The sequence below is a fragment of the Tachysurus fulvidraco genome, chromosome 13 (genome assembly GCF_022655615.1).
Source record: "Tachysurus fulvidraco isolate hzauxx_2018 chromosome 13, HZAU_PFXX_2.0, whole genome shotgun sequence".
Classification (NCBI taxonomy): Eukaryota; Metazoa; Chordata; class Actinopteri; order Siluriformes; family Bagridae; genus Tachysurus; species Tachysurus fulvidraco.
In genome coordinates, this window is record NC_062530.1 from 5,320,247 (window position 1) to 5,341,778 (window position 21,532).

General features: G+C 40.1%; 1 protein-coding gene across 3 annotated transcripts in view; it reads right to left on the bottom strand.

Annotated features, from left to right (window-relative positions):
- The window catches only part of mob2b (MOB kinase activator 2b), a 44,990-nt gene that overhangs the window by 12,309 nt on the left and 11,149 nt on the right, over nucleotides 1–21,532 (bottom strand). The window contains exon 1 of one of the 3 annotated variants that reach the window (XM_027179014.2): nucleotides 11,412–11,609. The exons of 1 other annotated variant lie outside the window; for it this stretch is intronic. In XM_027179014.2, the coding sequence (XP_027034815.1) occupies nucleotides 11,412–11,494 (83 nt within the window). In that variant the 5' untranslated portion in view covers nucleotides 11,495–11,609. Of the gene's footprint in view, nucleotides 1–3,400; nucleotides 3,911–11,411; nucleotides 11,610–21,532 lie in introns of those variants that run through there. One more of the 3 variants, XM_027178933.2, reaches the window with a different exon arrangement.

A 21,532-nucleotide genomic window follows, 5' to 3' on the forward strand; every position in this document is an offset into this window, starting at 1 on the left:
CAACGTAGTAGTGACGTGATTTATGAGCAATGAGGTGTACTTTTCCATACCCTTTAAAATGACCAAGGCTGAACGTGTACCAAATACATTCAATTTCAATCCAGTTTTCATCCCTCCAAGTCACAAAAATTATACCCAAGACTGTTTTTAGAATCCCTTAATCATAGCCCCTCATTCATATCACTATTTTTCATGTTTCCTCTAGTTAAAAGTTCCTAAAGCCCATTTAACCACGGTTTCAGATGCCTGTGGGCTCAGCTCATGCAGGACGGCTTTCTACTGCCTGACCTGGCCACGTTCAGCACCATTTATGGGTAATCATTGAAATAGTGGGTGGAGGACAGAAAACAGAATGACTCCTGGCACTGGGGAAGTTTTCTTTTCCTTAAAATAAAACCACAATCAAAGCTGGAAGGGGTTTTGGGAAGCAGAACGCGGCATTGAACGTTCTACTTAATAGAGCTGTTTCCTTAGACAAAAAAAAGTTAAAAGACGATGAGGAAGGGCTGGGATCTGGAATACACAGCGGGATTGTCTGCCTGTAGCTTGGAGAAGGTCCTCTATGAGAAAAGTTGCAAGCCTTTCATGGAAGTAAAAAGAGAGAGATACTAGAGAGAAGGAGAATGGACGAAGGTGATGGGAATGTAGGGGCTATTCTGGTCTCTATGCTGAGTCTCGTGGCTGCATTTGTACAGAAAGATGAGCATGTTGATCATAAAGCAAATGCCGATCACATGATAGGACTGCTGTTATGCCAGGGCAGTGAGTGCAATAGTAGCCCTTAAGTTTTCCTTTAAGAAAGGATATGACTAACAATTCAATACCTTTATAAACAAGTATTGCTCATTTCTTGCAAAATGTTTGTTACTGAATCATGCACTCTGGAATATAATCATACTTTCTCTAAACTAGAAGAAATATGTGCCAGACATGCTGAGAAACATTCTTCGGGCCTTAGCTGACGTCAAGAGCCGCGATAAAAAGCATTCCTTCCTTTATTGATGCGTTATGTAACCTACAAAAAAACAACAAAATGACCGTACAAGACAGTGGGTCCACCAATAAGAAGTACGCTAGCCCTCGAGAAGGCCGTACTGTTATTAATAGTTATCAGCAATGTCTTCTGAAGCAATACAGTTTGTACACTGATCTAAATTTTTTTGCCTTTGCCAGAATGTTAACTATTTCAATAATCTTGAAAGAAAAGAAAAAAAAAAGCCTCCACACTGACTGACCTTCATGTTTCAAAAAACGGCCAAAATGGGAAATACAAGCAAGGCGTTTAATTAAAGCCCAGCGTGTCCGTATGAAATGTGACTGTTTATGACCTGTTTATAAACGTTTATAACATAAAATGATTGTAGATATGCATATGTTGATAAAGGATGTGGTAGTCTAGTGGTTAAGGTGTTTGGCCACCAATCGGAAGGTTGTGAGATCGAATCCTATGTCCACCAAGCTTAACCCTTAACCTTCAATTGCTCAGTTGTATAAAAAAAGAGATAAAAATGTAAGTCTGCTACTCTGGATAAGGGCGTCTGCTAAATGCTGTAAATGCAAAAATCCAGTCATAATATAATAGAATATAATGGACTTGCCAAAACAAAAGTGGACGTGATTCAACCGCCAATCAGAAGACGTCCAAATAAACCTGGTCTTCTAACCGTATGCAGAAACGAGAAATCCATCAGAGGTGTTTCAGCTGTAGTCATTACTCAGTGTGTCGTTTAGTGGCTCTGACTCCAGTGTGGCTGCCATGAGCACTCCGGGGCCTTCAAACCGCCATTTAAAATCCCATTATAGAAGCACCAAATCAAGCCTTTCTGCGAAAAGCCACAATGTGTGGGAACGCTTCGCCTACAGCACTGCCAGTACTGTTATTTAGGAAAATAACAGGGGAAAAATAGAAAAGCATGACACAGAGTACCTTTAACAAAATGTTTGGTATATTGCTGAGACATGCTACATTATATTGGGTGGTTATTATCCATAATTGTTTAACTATGTACCACAAAAATGTCTTTAGATTTAAGTGAGTAATCGGGTAATAATTTGGACTTTAAAATAAGTTGGGATAACAAAGTCAACATACGAATCAGCTAAGATGAAGGGAAAAATACTACTGCTGAATACTGCTGAATATATTACTGAATACTGCAGCAGTGCTGGAAACATGCTGCAGTATTCAGCAACAGGCATAGAGCAACGGAGACGAGTCAGAACATCAAGTGTTCGTCTCATTGGACCTGAATTTTACATGGTTAAAGATCACACTTTCCACTCCGTATCTTTTAGTCATTGGAATTGCTGCACAATCAGTAGGTTTGTATTCAAATAAGGATGCAGAATGGTTTTCAATTTGATTAGTGGAACCTTGATCCTATCCTGTTTCATAAAGTTGTGTAATGGTGGCAAATAAATAAATAAATAAATAAATAAATAAATAAATAAATAAATAAATAAATAAATAAATAAATAAAGTCAATTTAAATCATTTAAGAATCTCACTTCAACTCATTTTTCAGTGTCTGAATAAATGTTTCTTTACATCTCTTTTTTGTATCTCTATTTTTCACTTTCAGTTCCAGAAAGTTTTCTTCCTTATTTTCTATATTTACACAATATTATTTATTACATAGTAGTCCACGCTTTTATTCTACTCGGTTTGTCATCGGAAAGTCTTCCATCTTCGTCTTCTAGCTAGTTTTTTATTCAAATAAACATGACGTTATAGCGATTTGCTGAGAGTAAATCTATTAAATAGATAAATCTGTACAAATGTTTTAACAGAGGTAGCAAAAGTAATATTATATAATATTCTATAATAGTGTATACAGTATTATCTGTTTTTTTTTTGCTTTAAACCACAAAAGTGTGAGCTAATCAATGCACTATGACATTTTTCATGCACTGACAGGACTTCAGCTGGTTAACACAATCAGAAACACACAAGATGGAGCAAGTCTGCTTCCTAAAAGCCCAGAGAAATCCTCAGGGTAATTCCAAGACAGGGCAGATGTGTTTAAACAAGAAGATATGTACACAGATCAAGTGCACAGATAAAATACACCTTTGGCTTTCAATGCAACTTTATGGAAACAAACAAAAATAATAATTAGGCTGCTCAATAATAATAATAATAATAATAATAATAATAATAATAATAATAATAAAATAGCAATACTACTACTACTACTACTACTAATAATAATAACAATGAAACTTATCTACAGAAATACACAGAAGTTTAGATATTACTGGATATTTCTATATACTGTACACACTATAAACACAGGGTGAAGTTTTCAAAGCCATGCAAGACAGACATGAATTAGAGACCATATAACATGCAACTTTTCACTTGTATACTGAGCCACAAAGCACAAATGTAAACATTCACCTCAGGACTTTGCCCACAGCCTGTAGGACCATTTTACAGCTTAATCCGTTTTTAGACCGCTGAGAGAGCGTGCTGTCCCCGGATATGGTGTGATCTCCGACCATTGCAGACAAACTCCAGCTGTTAGATTTTGTACTGTTTGTTTATTCCCCCCTCTCTTGTCTGTCAGACCTCGTGCTCACACTGAAAGTACTCAGATTTGTCCTGAGACTCTCAGTGCACGCGCTGGCTGGATCTGGTGGCTAACTTTAGACCAATCAGGAGAGAGAGAGGGGTAGGGGGCGGAGCCAAAGCGCAACGGTCGGAACTCTAAAGTAAAACATTCCAAATTGCTCCATCTGCGCTACACACGTGCACTACATGGAGTAGGAAATAAAGCCCTTTACACACTTCGTGTAGTGCACTAGATACTTAATACAGAGTCAATTGTTTCCACTTTAGCGTCATGATGACAGTTACAGGATGAAACACAAAGACCTGCGTGGCTGCAGGAGTCTGAGGCAGTTACACATTATCACTACAGTATATAAGTTACACTGGATAATAAGGGTAACGCATACTGTTAGAAAGGGTACATAACACACACGCACACACGCACACAAACACACACAAACAGACACAGACACACACACACACACACACACAGAAACAGACACATACACACAGAGACACACACATACAGACACACACACACACAGAAACAGACACATACAGACAGAGACACACACATACAGACACACACAGACAGAAACACACACAGAAACAGACACATACATACAGACACATAGACAGAGACACACACACATACAGACACACACAGACAGACACACACACACACACACAGAAACAGACACATACACAGACACACACAGAAACAGACACATACACAGACAGAGACGCACATACAGACACACACACACAGAAACAGACCCATATACAGACAGAGACACACACACACATACATACAGACACACACACCGAAACAGACACATGCATACAGACCCATATACAGACAGAGACACACACACACATACAGACACACACAGAAACAGACACATACACAGACAGAGACGCACATACAGACACACACACACACACAGAAACAGACACACACACACACACACACACAGAAACAGACACACACAGAAACAGACACATGCATACAGACCCATATACAGACAGAGACACACACATACAGACACACACACATAGAAACAGACACACAGAAACAGACACGTACAAAGACAGAGACACACACACACACATACAGACACACACAGAAACAGACACATACATACAGACCCATATACAGACAGAGACACACACATACAGACACACACAGAAACAGACACACACACACACACACACACACACACACACACACACACACACACACACACACAGAAACAGACACATACAAAGACAGAGAAACACACACATACAGACACACACAGAAACAGACACATGCATACAGACCCATATACAGACAGAGACACACACACATACACACACACTTACAGACGCACACACACACACACACACACACACACACATACATAGACAGAGACACACACACACATACAGACACATATACAGACAGAGACACACACACATACAGACACACACACACACTTACAGACACACACACACACACACACACATACAGATACACACACAGAAACAGACACACATACAGACAGAGACACACACATACACACACACACAGAAACAGACACATACACAGACAGAGACACACACATACAGACACACGTACAGACACACACAAACAGACACACACACACACACACACAGAAACAGACACATACATACAGACACATATACAGACAGAGACACACACACACACACACACACACACACACAGAAACAGACACATACACAGACACATATACAGACAGAGACACACACACACACACACACACACACACAGAAACAGACACATACACAGACAGAGACACACACACACATACAGACACACACACAGACACACACAGAAACAGACACATACATACAGACATACACAGACAGAGACACACACACATACAGACACACACAAACAGACACACACACACACACACACACACACACACACACACACACACACACACACACACACACACACACACACACACACACAGAAACAGACACATACATAAAGACACATACATACAGACAGAGACACACACATACAGACACACAGAATCAGACACACAAACACAGAAACAGACACATACATACAGACACATATACAGAAAGAGACACACACACAGACAGAGACACACACACAGACAGAGACACACACACAGACAGAGACACACACAGATGGACACAGACACGCGAGCGGACGCACAGACACATGCGGACACAGACATGCGCGGACATACAGAGAAAATTTCTATATAGAAAATTTCTACCTGATGCTTTATAGTATAATTTCAATTATGGAGCTTTATTAAAGCATCATAGCATGAAGTCACAATAAAATATTAATAGCAATGCAATTGCAACCGCGCGACCTTTATTTTATCCATCTTATTAAACATCCCTCCACCCTATGACTTACTTCCCCTTCATAGCAGTTTATTTTGGTCACATATTAACTGAAAAGTTCAGGCTTAGCTCTCAACTACTTCCTGCAGGAAAATTCAATGCTTTTTCCCCCCATTCAAGGGGTCAAAGATCCAACCAGCAAGAGTGTAACATTCCCACTACACCCCCCACCCACCCAAAGTGCACTCAGTGCAATTTTGTGTTTTGACTGTGTAGACGTGTTATCACAATGTCAATGTACAACTAACTGGAATTTCCCGACAGGCACGTCCGTACTTGATGCTGAACTCCTCTACCCTGGGGAAACAGATTCTCATCTTAACAGTCAAACACACAAAACGAAGATCTACTGCCTTATTTGCATACCGTCTTGTAAAAAGTACTTGTTGGTCTTGTATAGGCAAAGCCTTTGTTACACAAGCTGATGCATTACTCAACTCCAACCAGAAAATAATTGCTTTAAAACCGTGTTTCATTTCCGGTATGGTAGCGCAGTGGGAATAGGCATGCGTCTGTTGTCTACAAACGTTAACAACACATCCAATATTTATGCCTCCACCAAAAAGGTCAAATAAGTTCTTCCAAGAAGACGGACCTTGGAAAGTGTCCCAAGATGCTTTCTGTATACGGCTGGGAATCTCTTTTTTTACATTCAGCATTTTCACTCATGACACTTAGGAAATATCAGCTGCTAAGTGTCCATAGAAAGAGTTGCAGTTATACAGTAGAACCAAAACAAATGTCATTTACTACACTTTAAAAAACATTTGCTATAAAAATAACAAAGGAAAGATGTAACCCATATAATACAATTAGAGAAAACTATGTTAATAAGTATAAACCATTCATACAAATTCAGGCATATTTTATGGCCAAAATTTTGCCCCAAACTGATGCCAAGCGGCATTAAGATTTCCCTTCACCGAGACCAAGAGGCCCAAACCTGTTCCAGCAAGACAACAACACCACATCTATACACAGCTCCATATAGACATAGCTTGCCAAGGCCGGGGTGGAAGATCTCATAAATGACTTCAACCCAATGGAACACCATCCTACCCAACATCAGTCCCATTTCACTAATGCCCTTGAGGGTGAAAGATCACAAAACCCCACAGCCACGCTCCAACATCTAGCGAAAAGCCTTTCAGGAAGACTGGAGCCTGTTATAACAGCAATGATGGGACATCATCTGGAACAGGAGGTTCAACAAACACATGGCAGTGTTATGGTCCACACGATGTTGGTCATATTGTTTATTAATGAAATACACAATGAGATTATGTGAGGAATAAAACACTTTAAAAGATTCTGTTAAAGAAACAGAATAATAATAATAATAAAAAGCTCAAGTGGAGCTACTGCTACAAACACCAATAACACTTCTACATCATCATGTCCTAAAGCAGTTTATTCCATTTACACCAAAGAAATCTGGCATCGATTCCGCCATAATGATGTGAAAGTCTTTTCTTATTATCTGTCAATCTCTTAAAAACCTTTATTTATTCGCTCTCTTGAAGTTAATAACACAGAAACACAAACAATGCTTGTTTTGTTACAGGAAAACTGCAAATGTCCCTGAATGTTTTTCCACGGTGATAAAACTTAAAGTTACATCCTTGACCAGTCAGAATCGAGAACTCATCAGCGGTGTGTTAGAACGAACAATAAACCATGCAATCAGAATGTATTGTAGAAAAAAACATGCTATATCTTTCACAGCTAAACGTCTTAGTGGTAGTAACGCTACGATATAGAGAAGGTATTGAATTAAGATATTGAATTCAGGCCTTTTCCACAAACGGACGATAGGTTTCACCGTGTTTACCTTTAGCCCTATTCGGACGAGACTAGTTTTACAGGGGGTCGTTAGAGAAATTTCAGTTTCACAGACGTACTTTGTGATTTTAATCCCGTCCGAATCTGCCATATCCGTCTTTTTCTCACACGACCTGTGTAAAAACTCCAGAGCAAATTACCTACAGTTTTTCAGCAAAATCGGCGCTCCTCTGAGAAACCTAATCCCTTCTGAATGCGAATGTCTGTGATTGCCGAAAATGTTTTTTTTTCCAAAACACGTTTTCTTGTCTGTTTTGTTCAACGTGAACTACCGTATTAACCCTAGCGCACCGGTATTCAAGTTTCTGCTTTCTGCACACCAATAATGGATGTAAATGTGTTTGCTACCCTGCGAAGAAATAAAAAAAATGAAATCAACAAGAAGAGCCAAATCATGTAAATTGTTAAGACTGGCTCCTGTAATATCAGTTTCAGGTAAGAGTACTTTCATTTCTATAGTCAATTACATAACGTAAAAAAATTATATAAAAACGTATTTATTCCAGTGGGTTTATAAGAAGTTCTATATAAAACCATTTGATGTTAAACAATTTAAACATTATGACCATACGCAATCCACGCATCCTGGACATGTGGTCTTGTGCAACGCCCACATGTAAAACACAGACACTCCTACCTCCGTAATAAACACAGGGATTTTAGTCCTATCCGAATCCATACATGAAATGAAAGACGTCGGCTGAAAAAATTCTAACTCAAACGTCGTTTGGAAAACTAGTCCCGTCCGAATAGGGCTTAAGGTGAGGTTTTGTTAGCAGATGTTTAGACAAAACACTGGTGCTATATTATTAAAAACTAAGTTACTTTACCTTTTATGAGAATGTGAGGTATTTAATCAGGAAAAGCAGATAAACTTTAAAAAGTCTGCTATTTAATGTCTAATAAAATATCAGACGTTACTGATTGGACATAAGGATTTGAATGGTGAAGGCGTTACAGAATCCAAAACTAATAATTAATGTTTTGGGCTTATATAGTTAACACTGTAAAGTGTTTTATAATCTGTAAGAAGATTTAATCGTTGATTCAAAAATTGTAGAAGGAGATTTTAGTGAGATTTTAATGCTGCTTAAGGGGTTTGGGTTTTTTCTTTTTTTTGGTATCTTGAGAACATGATATGCTGGGTGTTTGAGTGTTACTTAAAAATAATTAAATAAATAAAAATAAATTAGAAAGTCTTGTGACAGAACAACTCTTTATGCATGTTTGAATCATGTACTGTAGTAACAACTACTGTATTCGATTCTCTATAGCTACTACTGGGAGTTGATGCACTACATACTGATTAGTCTATATGTCCAGTATTTATACGATCTGGACATTCTAAATCCGCTATGTTTATATTGTCATGCGACCTACGATGCCAGATCATTAAAAAAAATAAAAAGAAAGAAAGAAAAATAAAAATTTTCCCCAAAACAGCAACTGGTTGTGTTTTTTCTTGTTTAACAACCTTCAAGAAGTTAACAATTTATTCAGGTGTTGTTGAACACTTACGATTTAACCGCAAGGAACAATGTTTAATATCTAGTGCATCTTTTTCCACTGCGTTTTGGGAAGGCACAGTGTTCACTGGTTCCGTACTGCTGAATCTCGTTGGAAATTGCGGATCATTTGTGAATTTCTTGCCTATGAATGCTGAGAATGAAGACAGACTTCTCCTTTAGTGTACAGCTTTTAACATACTATATAGTAGAGTATCATATAGGTATAGGTATATAGTAGAGTATCAAGTATCATATGTATCTATAAATATAGGAAAAAAGTAAGATATGGTGCTATTTAATAATAATAATAATAATAATAATAATAATAATAATAAACTGGAACATAACCGAATTAAACAATGAGAAACATCTGGGTGTTGGAAGACTACATGGGTGCTAACATTAACCCACGCATATTGAAATACGACATCAATCCATATCCTAGTGTTTATATGAAGGAATAAAAGTGAATGATTAAGCTGTGTAACCCCCCCTCATAATTGCACAACAAACACAGCACATCCTTGTGTGTTAATCACTCTCCAATGCTATTCTGGTCAGTCTTAAATCTAACCATAGGCTGCAATGGCCATGAGCTATAAATATCCCTGAATAAGCCAGTTAAATATTTCCATACTTTGAAAATAAGAAGTTAAGGAAGTGGTCGAGTTTGAAGAAATGCACCGTCTGTCTATTTTACACGTCTCACTCGGAGGAGCATGGCATCAGTGCGGCTGTCTGGTTACGCTCGTCATCTTAAAACCAGACGAATTCGAAATAAGCTTGAATCATCCCCACGTTGTGCACAGCTGGCTCTTAAAAAACTGCCTTAACGGTGATGTCAGAACAGACCTCCGCATTCTAGATTAGGGCTGACCTTCTAATTTACTCCTTACTTCTTTTTTTTCCACAACCGCCTTAAAATCTGAAGCAGAAGAAGACACGGAAAGACTTGTGTGCAGAGAAGCCAAAAAAAAAAAAAATGGAAGGCATCCAATTCTGGTCAGAAAGGTTAAACAGCCCTGTGTTTGTTGAGGGTGCGAGAACAGGGCCTGCTGAGGAGACCCGAGGCAGAACAGAGGCCTCTTTCACTGCAGTTTCAGGTAAAAAGAAAATAATGAGCCAGCCTACGAAAGCGGTGACGAAGGACGGAGGGCGTTGTGTGTTTTCTTTGCAAGCAGAATTCTTTCTAGCACGTCTAGCACTTCATTCTTTCCAAAAATACTCACTGCTAAATATCCTGCTTCCAAAAAAAAAAAAAAAAAAAACCCCAAAACTCCAAAACCGCAGCAGCTGTCGGAATTAGATACAGGCTTACAGCAGGCTGAATTAGATACACTGACAGAGACATCTGCAAATGTTTTGAAAAAACAAAAAAAGAGCACGACGAGACCAAGAATAAAATGGTCAAAAGGACATGTGACGTATACACACACCATGATGTACAATAGTGAGTATTTATTATCTTATTATCTCTATTACATCCAGACGCTAGTCCAGAGTAGCTGTCTGTGAAGGCAGCATTTGTGCTCCTGAACCTGCCATCCAGAGACCAGGAGATGTGTCTAAAACTGAAATCCCAAGCAGACCTTTGAACCAAATGCGGCAGATGGTTGCACCAGTAGACCGTAAGCTCTATCATACTCTAGTTCACAAATAGTTTGAGTACACACACACACACACACACACAAAAAAAGTTTACAGTTAGTAGCAGCTTCCTTGTTTTTCGTTCGCTGCTGCTAAAATGGCTTTATTGCAAAACGTAATCTATTAGGATTTTGTTGAAATGACCCAAGAGATATTGAGAAAGACTAACCGCTTCCCTGAGTCTTGATCAATGATGAAGTGTTTCCTGTTTGTGTCAGAAGTTTGCGTTTCTGATTGCCTTCACTATGTGACACTGTGAGCATCGGCATTAGAGTAACAGAAAAATTAACGTTGCCTTTCATGCTATCCATAAAGCATTTAACTCTGGAGAGTTGAAATAAAAATGGCTTCTTTTCTGATCTGTGTACATTGAGCGCCCAAGACATATACCGAGATCTGAAGATACTCAAGCTTCTGACATTTTGGTTTTTAGTCCCTGTGAGTACCTGTGAAACAGCGAGCTGAGAATATGCCGAGACTGCTCCTGAGCGCTCTCGTCACCGGCTGGGTCGCTGTTTGCCTCTGCCATGTTGTTATTCTCGACACATAACTCGATTTAAAGTTTGAGATGCGGGTTCCTCGCCATACTTCTCCAACAGTCTGTCGACAGATCAGCTCCAATTTGCACGATGGAAACTAACAAACGCTCTGCAAGTAAATGAGTTCAGCTAGATCTGTTTTGCATGGATAAGTCTCATTTGCTGATAAGGAGGTCTAGAAGTTACTGATTAGTCAACTGTCTCCTTGGAGCATCCAGGGTGGGACACAACTGCTTCAAACGAAGTAGAAGCGACCGCTTTCTAAAATTCGCTATAAAACAGTGATACTAGCATAGATGATGTTATTATTGAGGACGAAGACGACCCTTAAGTGAAACTAGCCCAAGTTTTGAAAAAATCTCATTTCGGACATTACTAAAGTGTGCATGTTAATTGTAAAGATGGATATGCAAGTGGTTTCTTTAATGTCAAATGAGATATTAAGCCACTGTCTCTTGTTACCATGCAGAGAAATGTTCACAGATAACTTTGAGCAATAAGGAACCTGACACACAGACTTGGCAGGATACACGTAGTGTAGTGTTGGGTTTGGATTTGTTCCATTTCAACACTTTTACTGATTAGTGGAAAAATAAAGGTTTAAATGCAATTGTGTGGTCTGTTTTTTGCACTCAAGGCTTTCACTCGTATGTAAATGTCTCGCATATAAAAGTAAAATGACATGAAATTGGGGCACAGATACCTTTATTATCTCCACATATACAGTACAGACCAAAAGTCTGGACACACCTTCTCATTCAGAGAGTTTTCATAATTTTCATGACTATGAAAATTGTAGATTCACACAGAAGGCATCAAAACTATGAATTAACACGTGTGGAATTATATACGTACATAACAAAAAAGTGTGAAACAACTGAAAATATGTCATATTCTAGGTTCTTCAAAGTAGCCACCTTTTGCTTTGATTACTGCTTTGCACACTCTTGGCATTCTCTTGATGAGCTTCAAGAGGTCGTCACCTGAAATGGTCTTCCAACAGTCTTGAAGGAGTTCCCAGAGATGCTTAGCACTTGTTGGCCCTTTTGCCTTCACTCTGCGGTCCAGCTCACCCCAAACCATCTCGATTGGGTTCAGGTCCGGTGACTGTGGAGGCCAGGTCATCTGGTGCAGCACCCCATCACTCTCCTTCATGGTCAAATAGCCCTTACACAGCCTGGGGGTGTGTTTGGGGTCATTGTCCTGTTGAAAAGGTGGTGTGTCCAAACTTTTGGTCTGTACTGTACATTACAACACATTGGAATTCTTTTCTTCGCATATCCCAGCTGAGGAGGTTGGGATCAGAGTGCAGGGGCAGCTATGATATTGTGCCCCTGGAGCAAGGAGGGTTAAGGGCCTTGCACAATTGCCCAACGGTGACAGTTTGGCAGTGCTATTGCTTGATCCCCAACCTTCCAATCAACAACCCAGAACCTTAACCACTTGAGGCACTACTGCCCCCAAATATAGAAAAAGAGGTCCCTTTCCAGACCCTTGAAACTGACTGTTCCTCAGTGGTGGAATGAATTTCTAACCTCCATCCAGACAGCAGAATCTGTCACTATCTCCAAAAAAAAATCAGAGATAATTTGCCAAAAATCAGAGATAATTTGCCATGGCTAATTATAAACAATTATAATTGGCAAATAAAACAGATGTCAGAGCTGTGGAAATGCTCATTCATTATAACATAGTCTTGCATTTTTAGATTAATATCATATACCGTAGATGTACCTCAAACTACACGTGTGCTCCGATATTTAAAAAAAGTCAACATGATGTTACATAACGAAGGGAACAATTACGGGGTTAAATGTCGGAGCCAGTTGGCCACTTTTACCAAATCATGTCCCTTAATAAAAATAAATAAAAGATGAAAGCAGGAAGCTGGACTGTATTGTGCGCTCCTCAGAACCGCTTCCTCTTCTGAGACGTCTGCATGTTCACGCATAAACCTTTCCTGCGTTTATGTAGGGCCGTGATAAGGCGCTGCGTTGGCTGTGCTTACGGTGGGAAACTGGCAGCGCAAAATAATGGTGCAAAAAAAAAAAAAGGGAGAAAAGTGAATTTCCTGAGAAAAGAATAGATTAGAGAAGCTGGAGTCCATGCAGTGCACCTACGTTATTTATTACCAGCAAAACACCATGAGAAATATGGTGTGAACAGTGAACTGGATGACCTGATTAATATTATTTACAAATCTTCTAATACATTGTATAGGTGTGCGTGCACATGGTCTATATAATAATAATACTAATAATAATATAGTTTTTATTTGACTTTACCTTATTTAATTTGATTTTATTTGTGTAGCACTTTTAACAACGGACACTGTCTCAAAGCAGCTTTAAAGATTAGAACAAATATAGAGATTTAAAGATTTAATATTAAACTCATAAATACATTTGTATTTTTCCCTAATGAGCAAAGCCTGAGGTGACTCTGGGAAGGAAAAACTCCCAGAAGTTATGAGAAAGAAACCTTGAGAGTTGAGACCCCATCCCCGTTCAGGTGACGCTGTGTCCCTTTGTTCCCCACCATGTTGCTTGTTGAAATATACTTAAAATCTCCTAAAGCAAATAAATATCACCCAACAAACACCCTCCAAAAACTTTACTACATTAAAAACCTGCTCGGCTGTAACTGGAGTTCATTTGTTGCCCGGGTGAAGACCTGAATCGCTTCAAACCTCAAACACACTCCAGAGACAGACAAAACACCCAGGACATTTTGTCTTTGTTACCGGTTTAACATTCCACTGAGGACACTAATCAGCTGAGGTCTTATCTGATGGTTATGTAACTGCTGTATCGCTAAAAGACCCTCGGCCGCGAGTCACGTTGTCACGATACCGACATTTTGATCAGACTGATAGCACATTAATGGAAAACTACGCAGTTTTCAGCCTAAACTTAACCCACTGGCATATGGAGTGTAGGAAAGAAAGGAAAAGCTGTCTAATCCATAATGGTGGAAGGAAGGAAAGGAAGAAAAGGAAAGGAAGGAAAGAAGGAAGGAAAGAAAGAAAGAACAAAAATTTCACATAAAGTGCAGTACTCTGTATTACACTTAAGAGTCTTAGTCTAAAAGGGACTTAATAATAATAATAAAATAATAATAATAATAATAATAATAATAATAATAATAATAATAATAATAATGTGACAGTTCTTGCTATCTTCAAGGTATAACATAAATCTTAAAATAAATAATTAAAAACATACACAGTGCTGTGCAAAAGTCTTGGCACCCTCATTTTTATTTTGCGACTTTTACGATTTCATTATCGAGTCAGTACAAAAACATATAACCAAACCAACAACAATAGAAAAAATGTTTCTAGGACATTTTCTTAACATCGGCAACGAAAGCGGCATGTGATTGTATCATTTTTTGTATAAATTTATTACAAACTTTCTAACAACAAAACGTGCACAAGAAGGTAGGGTGCCTAGACTTAGACTGCACAGCACTGTGCATATAGTAGTTATTTATTTCTTTTTATTAAAACATATACCTTAAATGTATAGCATGGATTAAATGGATTCGTGTCCAAACCATTACTGAAAAAAAATACCAGGTTTAAAAAAAAAAATGTCTAATGCTATAGCTATTGCCATCATCGCGGACATCCTTGAGAAAGTCCACAATGTAGCTGGTTTACATCTAAATTGATCCATCATTCAATCTAGTAATAAAGTAACGTATTCAAATGAGGTTTGAGTTAAGAAACTGAATCAGCTAATATTTTAATGTCAACTACGTGTAATGTTTGTTTCTTAAATCTGACTGACGACGTATTCCTTTTTTCCCCCTCACTGTAAGAAGCTACGAAGTAAAAGAAGAACCTCACCTAGTCAGAGAGTAGGAGCCAGTCCTTCTAAACCTCATTCCAGCAAAGAGGCTTTGAATTAAATAATCCAGAATTAGGAAGCGCTCTAGCTGTCTGGGGAAAGGAGAAAGGATACGGGCCACGAAAGAGAAGTCTTGTTCATTTCGAGAAGAACTTTTTTTTTTTCCTACAAGACTATTGAGATTGTAATGCAACTGGACGGAGAGGACGGTGGAGACATGCGTTCAGACAAGGAGACACACGCAATCCAATCCTATTAAGTTAATTAATCTGAGCTGATTAATATAAATTTATATATATATTTATTCTGAAATGCATGTCTAATATTTTTTTTATGTTAATCCCTTAAAGTGCATAACAAAATGTTTGCACTAAACGTTTAACCGATATGTATTATTCTTTTGTCCTGTATCTTATTCTCTCACACAGGTGCTAAAAATAGCAGCAGCCACATTTTATCCCCTGAACGTCTCTCTCTCTCTCTCTCTCTCTCTCTCTATCCCTCTATCTCTCTCTCCCTTTCTCTTCCACTCTCTCTCCCTCCCTCTCCCTCTCTATCTATCTCTCTCCCTCTCTCTCTCTCTCTCCCTTTCTCTCTCCCTGACTCTCTCCCTGACTCTCTCTCTCTGTCTGACTCTCTCTATCTATCCCTCTCTCTCTCTATCTCTTCCTCTCTCTCTGTCTCTGTCTCTCTCTCTCTCTGTCTGACTCTCTCTATCTATCCCTCTCTCTCTCTTTATCTCTTCCTCTCTCTCCGTCTCTGTCTCTCTCTCTCTGTCTGACTCTCTCTATCCCTCTCTCTCTCCGTCTCTGTCTCTCTCTCTCTCTGTCTGTCTCTCTCTCACACACACACACACACACACACACACACACACACACACACACACACACACACACACACACACACACACACACACACACACACACACACACACAAAGGCCAGTTTGATTTCCTTTAGCACATATTTTGCTAAAGACAGAATTGCAACCAAAATCTGTTTGCATGCACATACTGTGACTTTGTTCACTCACACTGAAGACTTTATTCGCCTGAACACAGAGGCTGAGGTTTGGTTTAGAGGTGTGGCTTATGTCCACAACTCCACCCAAAAGCAGCCGGCGCTATAAAGCCAAAAACAGCAAAATTTAGCTGCGGCAGTAACTAAGCACACACTGAAGAGAAAGCCAGAGAGAGAGAGAGACAGAGAGAGAGAGAGAGAGAGAGAGAGAGAGAGAGAGAGAGAGAGAGAGAGAGAGATAGAGAGAGCAAGAGAGATAGAGAGAGATAGAGACACACACAGAGAGAGAGAGAGAGAGAGAGAGAGAGAGAGAGAGAGAGAGAGAGAGAGAGAGCGAGAGATCAAGAGAGATAGAGAAAGCTCAGAACTGATTTATCTAAATCACACCACATCCCCTGCAAACTGTAAACACAACCACTGTGTAAAGAGCACAGCTGTATATTTAACAGGTACGCTGCAGCAGTGTCGAGTGTTTCGTCCGCTTTAAGCCTGTCTCCTACGTGACATGTTCGCCATGACACCCGATCCAAATATAGAGCTGAGCTAATGACTTCCACACCCTGTGAAACAACAGGGAGGAATCTGATTAACCACGTACGCCTCGGCTGTCATCCACCCAGAGCGCAGCTTCAGTAAGGAGGAGTGGAAGAAGTCTGGTGGTGTTGGGATGATAGATGCTTTAAAACTCAACGGTCATTGTTGCTGTAAATTCAGTGTCTGTGTTACGTTAACTGTGATCAGTTAGAGGGGGAAAAAATTGACCTACATATACAAAAGGAAAGACAATGGAGCTCATTTGTGAAGCTGAACAGAAAGCAAATTATTTATAGCCGTGTTTACTCATGAAACGTGGCATTCGGGAAAATCTGAACCGTTCGGAAAATACGGAAATAGTTCTAAACCCATGTCGATGCTGTCTGCTGTAAATTTTGACTGATCTGCCAAACGCAGATGATGCTGTATACATTTTCAATTTAATTGTCGATAAATTGAATATGACATTTTCATTTTTGTGTTTTTAATACTCTTAAGTATTTACATTTAACATTTCCAGCATTTAGCAGACACCCTAATCCAGAGCAACTTACATTTTATCTCATTTTATACAACTGAGCAATTGAGGGTTAAGGGCCTTGCTCAGGGGCCCAACAGTGGCATGTGGGAATCGAACTCGCACCCTTCGGATTGGTAATCCAACACCTTAACCACTAAACTACCACATCAAAAATGCCGAGCAACGAAAATGAAATTAAATGTAACATTTTTGACAGACAGACAGACAGGAGGAAACCTCCTGAGCCTCCGAGTGCCCCTGCCCATTGCTTCCTCGCAGTCTCACCCACTTCCTGTCTCCTGTGCTAGCCAAGATGGCAGCCAACCCATTAGACAGGAAGTGGAGGGTGCAGTTAAGCACAGCTATGATTAAAAGGATAAAAGGTACAGAAAAGAGTTTTTTTTTGTTTGTTTTTTTTTTCTCAAAGTGCAAGATGTAGAGCATTAGCAGATAAACGGCATTAATAAAGCAATTAAAGCAAATGGGAGAATATTTCTACTCATACACAGGGAGGAATTCTGACAACGCTTTGCTTAAGCTAAACTCTGGCACTCTCTAGTGGACATCCTTTAGCAGCAATGCTGCCGCTGGTACAACAGAGAACTTTTCTAACCTTGTACCACTTGGTACAAGCAAGATGGGGTTAAAGTATAGTTAAAGTATAGGACGCTTCCCTTTTCTTTTTTAATAATCTCTCTCTCTCTCTTCCTCTGTTCCCCTTCCTTCCTCACTCTTTCTCTCTCTTTCTTCCTCTCTCTCTCCACCTGTTGTGTCTCTTCTCCTTACCTGCCTGATTCATCCTCGTACTTCTTATCTTCTGCACTTGTGACTCTGCATATGGATGCATGGACACTAAATATCAAACCACCCGAAAAACAAACAAACAATCAGAAAGTCCTCCTTCTACTTCTGCTAAATTCCTCCAGGTTCAGGGAATGACGTCAGACCGACAGCGGACATGAACGCTCCGACGCTTCTTACCTTACAGCGAAAGATAAAACACAATGTGGAGGATTTTTCTTCTTTGCATTTTGCACCTTGTTTGTTCGTTGGTCGAACATAGTTTCATTAACATCGGATAGCTAAAAAACATGTCAATCGTTTTCAATCGATTTCTACGTGTCCCCCATCCGCTGCTGAGCGTTATTACCGTGGCAACATGTCTCCTGGAGACTCTGTCTGTGTGCACTGACAGCTTATGTGCACCGACCTGTAATGCAGGTGCTTCCTTCCTTCCTGCTAATGAGACACGAGGCCTTGTTTAGCAGAAATAACACTGCAGCTGTGTAGGGTTTCTCTCTCCCTCTCTTTCTTTCTCTCCTTTCTACCCATTTCTCTTTTCTTATCTCTCTCCTCCTCTTCTTTTGTCCCCTCTCTCTCTCTTCCCGCTTTCTTTCTCTATTCTCTCTTTATCCTTACCATCTCTCTAATCAGCGCTCTTCTCTTGCTTCTAGTTCCAACTTTTTCTCTTCTCTCTCTATCCCTCTCTTATCACTCTCTTCTCTCTACCCATTGCTCATCTCTCTTCTCCATCTTCCTCTCTCTCCATTCCCTTTATTTCTCACTCCTCTTCTTTTTTGTCTCTCACTTTTTTCTCTCTTTCTTTCTCTGTTCTCTCATTATCCTGACCCTAATCACTCTTCTCTTGCTTCTGTCTTGTCCATCTTTCTCTCTTCTCTCTCGCTTTCCCGCTCTCTCTCTCTTCTCTCACCCTCTCTCTACCCATCACTCTTCTCTCTCTATCCCTCCCTCATTGTTCTCTTCCATCAAAATCCCCTTCTCAGTATCTGCTCCATTTATCCTCGTACCTCATGCTTTATTCTGTACTCGTGCTTCACCTCCTGCTGCTGTGGACACACTAGAGATCACAGATCCTGGGAATACGGTTTAGCCTTGTGCTTGCTTCACCTGGATACTGTAGCGTTGTAGCTACATACTGCTGCTTGACTTTATTCTTCTTTATTCTAATACTTTATAATCCTTCTGACAGCTAAGTCGGGACCGTTATCGGTTTCCTGCTCGTCATTCGATGTAAAAGGAAACAGAGTGTCGTCATGGTGACACCTTTTAATAACAGATGGCACTCATCCTGAAACTTAGGTGTCGCTTGCAGGGAGATAAAATCACAGTATCAAAGCGAGGTTTTTTTTTTAATTGTGTTTTTTTTAACTTGCGTTAGTCAGAAATGCTGATTCACGATGTTTCCCCTGCCACAGTCGATCAAACACCTCTGTGAGTTTCATACTTCTAAACTCTCGGTTCGGCTGAAAGTGCAGAAACGCATCTAAACGCTCTCATGTTTCCAAACAACAGACCACAGAGTGAGTTATATGACAGAACAGTTTTCTTTTTCCTAAACAGAAGTTACTGCAGTTTGATGACATGATGGAACCTTTCCTCTCATGATGATTGTTCACGGATAATAACTCATAGTATCAGGCACTGCTGAATAAGTTTAAAAAATAAATAAATAAATAAATAAATAAATAAATAAATAAATAAATAAAAGGGAGAGGAAATAGGGTGAGTGAAAGCAAAGGCAGAATGAGATAAGGCCTTAATTAGCCCATCCATCATCTATCCATCTATCCATGTCAGCAATAGGAGCATTGCAGGACAGGATTACACTCGCATTAAGCAGAATGCATTCACACACACACAACCGTACGCACGCGCACACACACTCACGCAGACAGGAGCACAAAAACTCTCACACGCAAAAGCATAAACACAGACGCATGCACTCTCGCAGACATGCGCACACGCACTCTCGCAGACATGCGCGCACGCACACACTTAGTAATGCACTGATTTTTCTATCCGAAGTCACTCTATAGAGGATAAAAGAGAACGGCTTCCCTTTTAGTGTCTCTCAAAGTTTCCTCTCCATGAATTCTCAGGGAGTTTTTCTTTCCACTACAGCCTCTGACTTGCTCATTAGGCACTTTTTTTGTTTTTTTTGTTCACAATTCTGTAAAGCTGCTGTGTCTACTGATAAAGTCATACAGAAATATAAGAGAATTCTGTTAAACATTCACGATCCTGTCTTCCTGAATGGGGCGTGCTGAGGGCCGGCGGGATTCAGAGACCTACTTCTCTGCAAGCGCTGGTGGGTTCAGACATTACACAACAGCACAAGCTTCAAGCCTTCATCAAGCTCAAAGCACAAGTGATCTGTGACAGTGGAAGGATGCTGACGGATCCTTGCAGCGAATGCACCGAAGCGCACACACCCATGGATGCACACACACACACACACACACACACACACACACACACACGGATGCACATCATTCTGATCATATATAAACATATACATACACTGCACACCCACTTCCATTTGGCTGACAAGCACAAAAGCCACACCCACTTCACTGTGAGTTACAGGCACAGAGGCCACACCCACTTCATTGTGAGTTACAGACATAGAGGCCACACCCACTTCACTGTGAGTTACAGGCATAGAGGCCACACCCACTTCACTGTGAATTACAGGCATAGAGGCCACACCCACTTCACTGTGAGTTACAGGCTCAGAGGTAACACCCACTTCAATGGGTCTGACAGGCACAGAAGCCCACACCCACTTCACTGTGAGTTACAGGCATAGAGGCCACACCCACTTCACTGTGAGTTACAGGCACAGAGGCCACACCCACTTCACTGTGAATTACAGGCATAGAGGCCACACCCACTTCACTGTGAGTTACAGGCATAGAGGCCACACCCACTTCACTGTGAATTACACGCATAGAGGCCACACCCACTTCACTGTGAATTACACGCATAGAGGCCACACCCACTTCACTGTGAGTTACAGGCACAGGGGCAACGCCTACTTTACTGTGACTGACAGTCACAAAAGCCACACTGACTTCAAGTTGCAAAGAGCAAGGAACCTGAGGAACATTTGGGTCATATTCAAAAATAACGAGTAATAAGAAATGTGTGCGTGTGTGTGTGTGCGAGTGTGTGCCAGAGTGTGTGAGAGTGTGTGTGTGTGAGAGAGAGAGAGAGAGAGAGAGAGAGAGAAAGAGAGAGAGAGAGAGATTACCAGAGACACTGGTACAAATTCATTTGCAAATACCTCCCAGCTTAGATA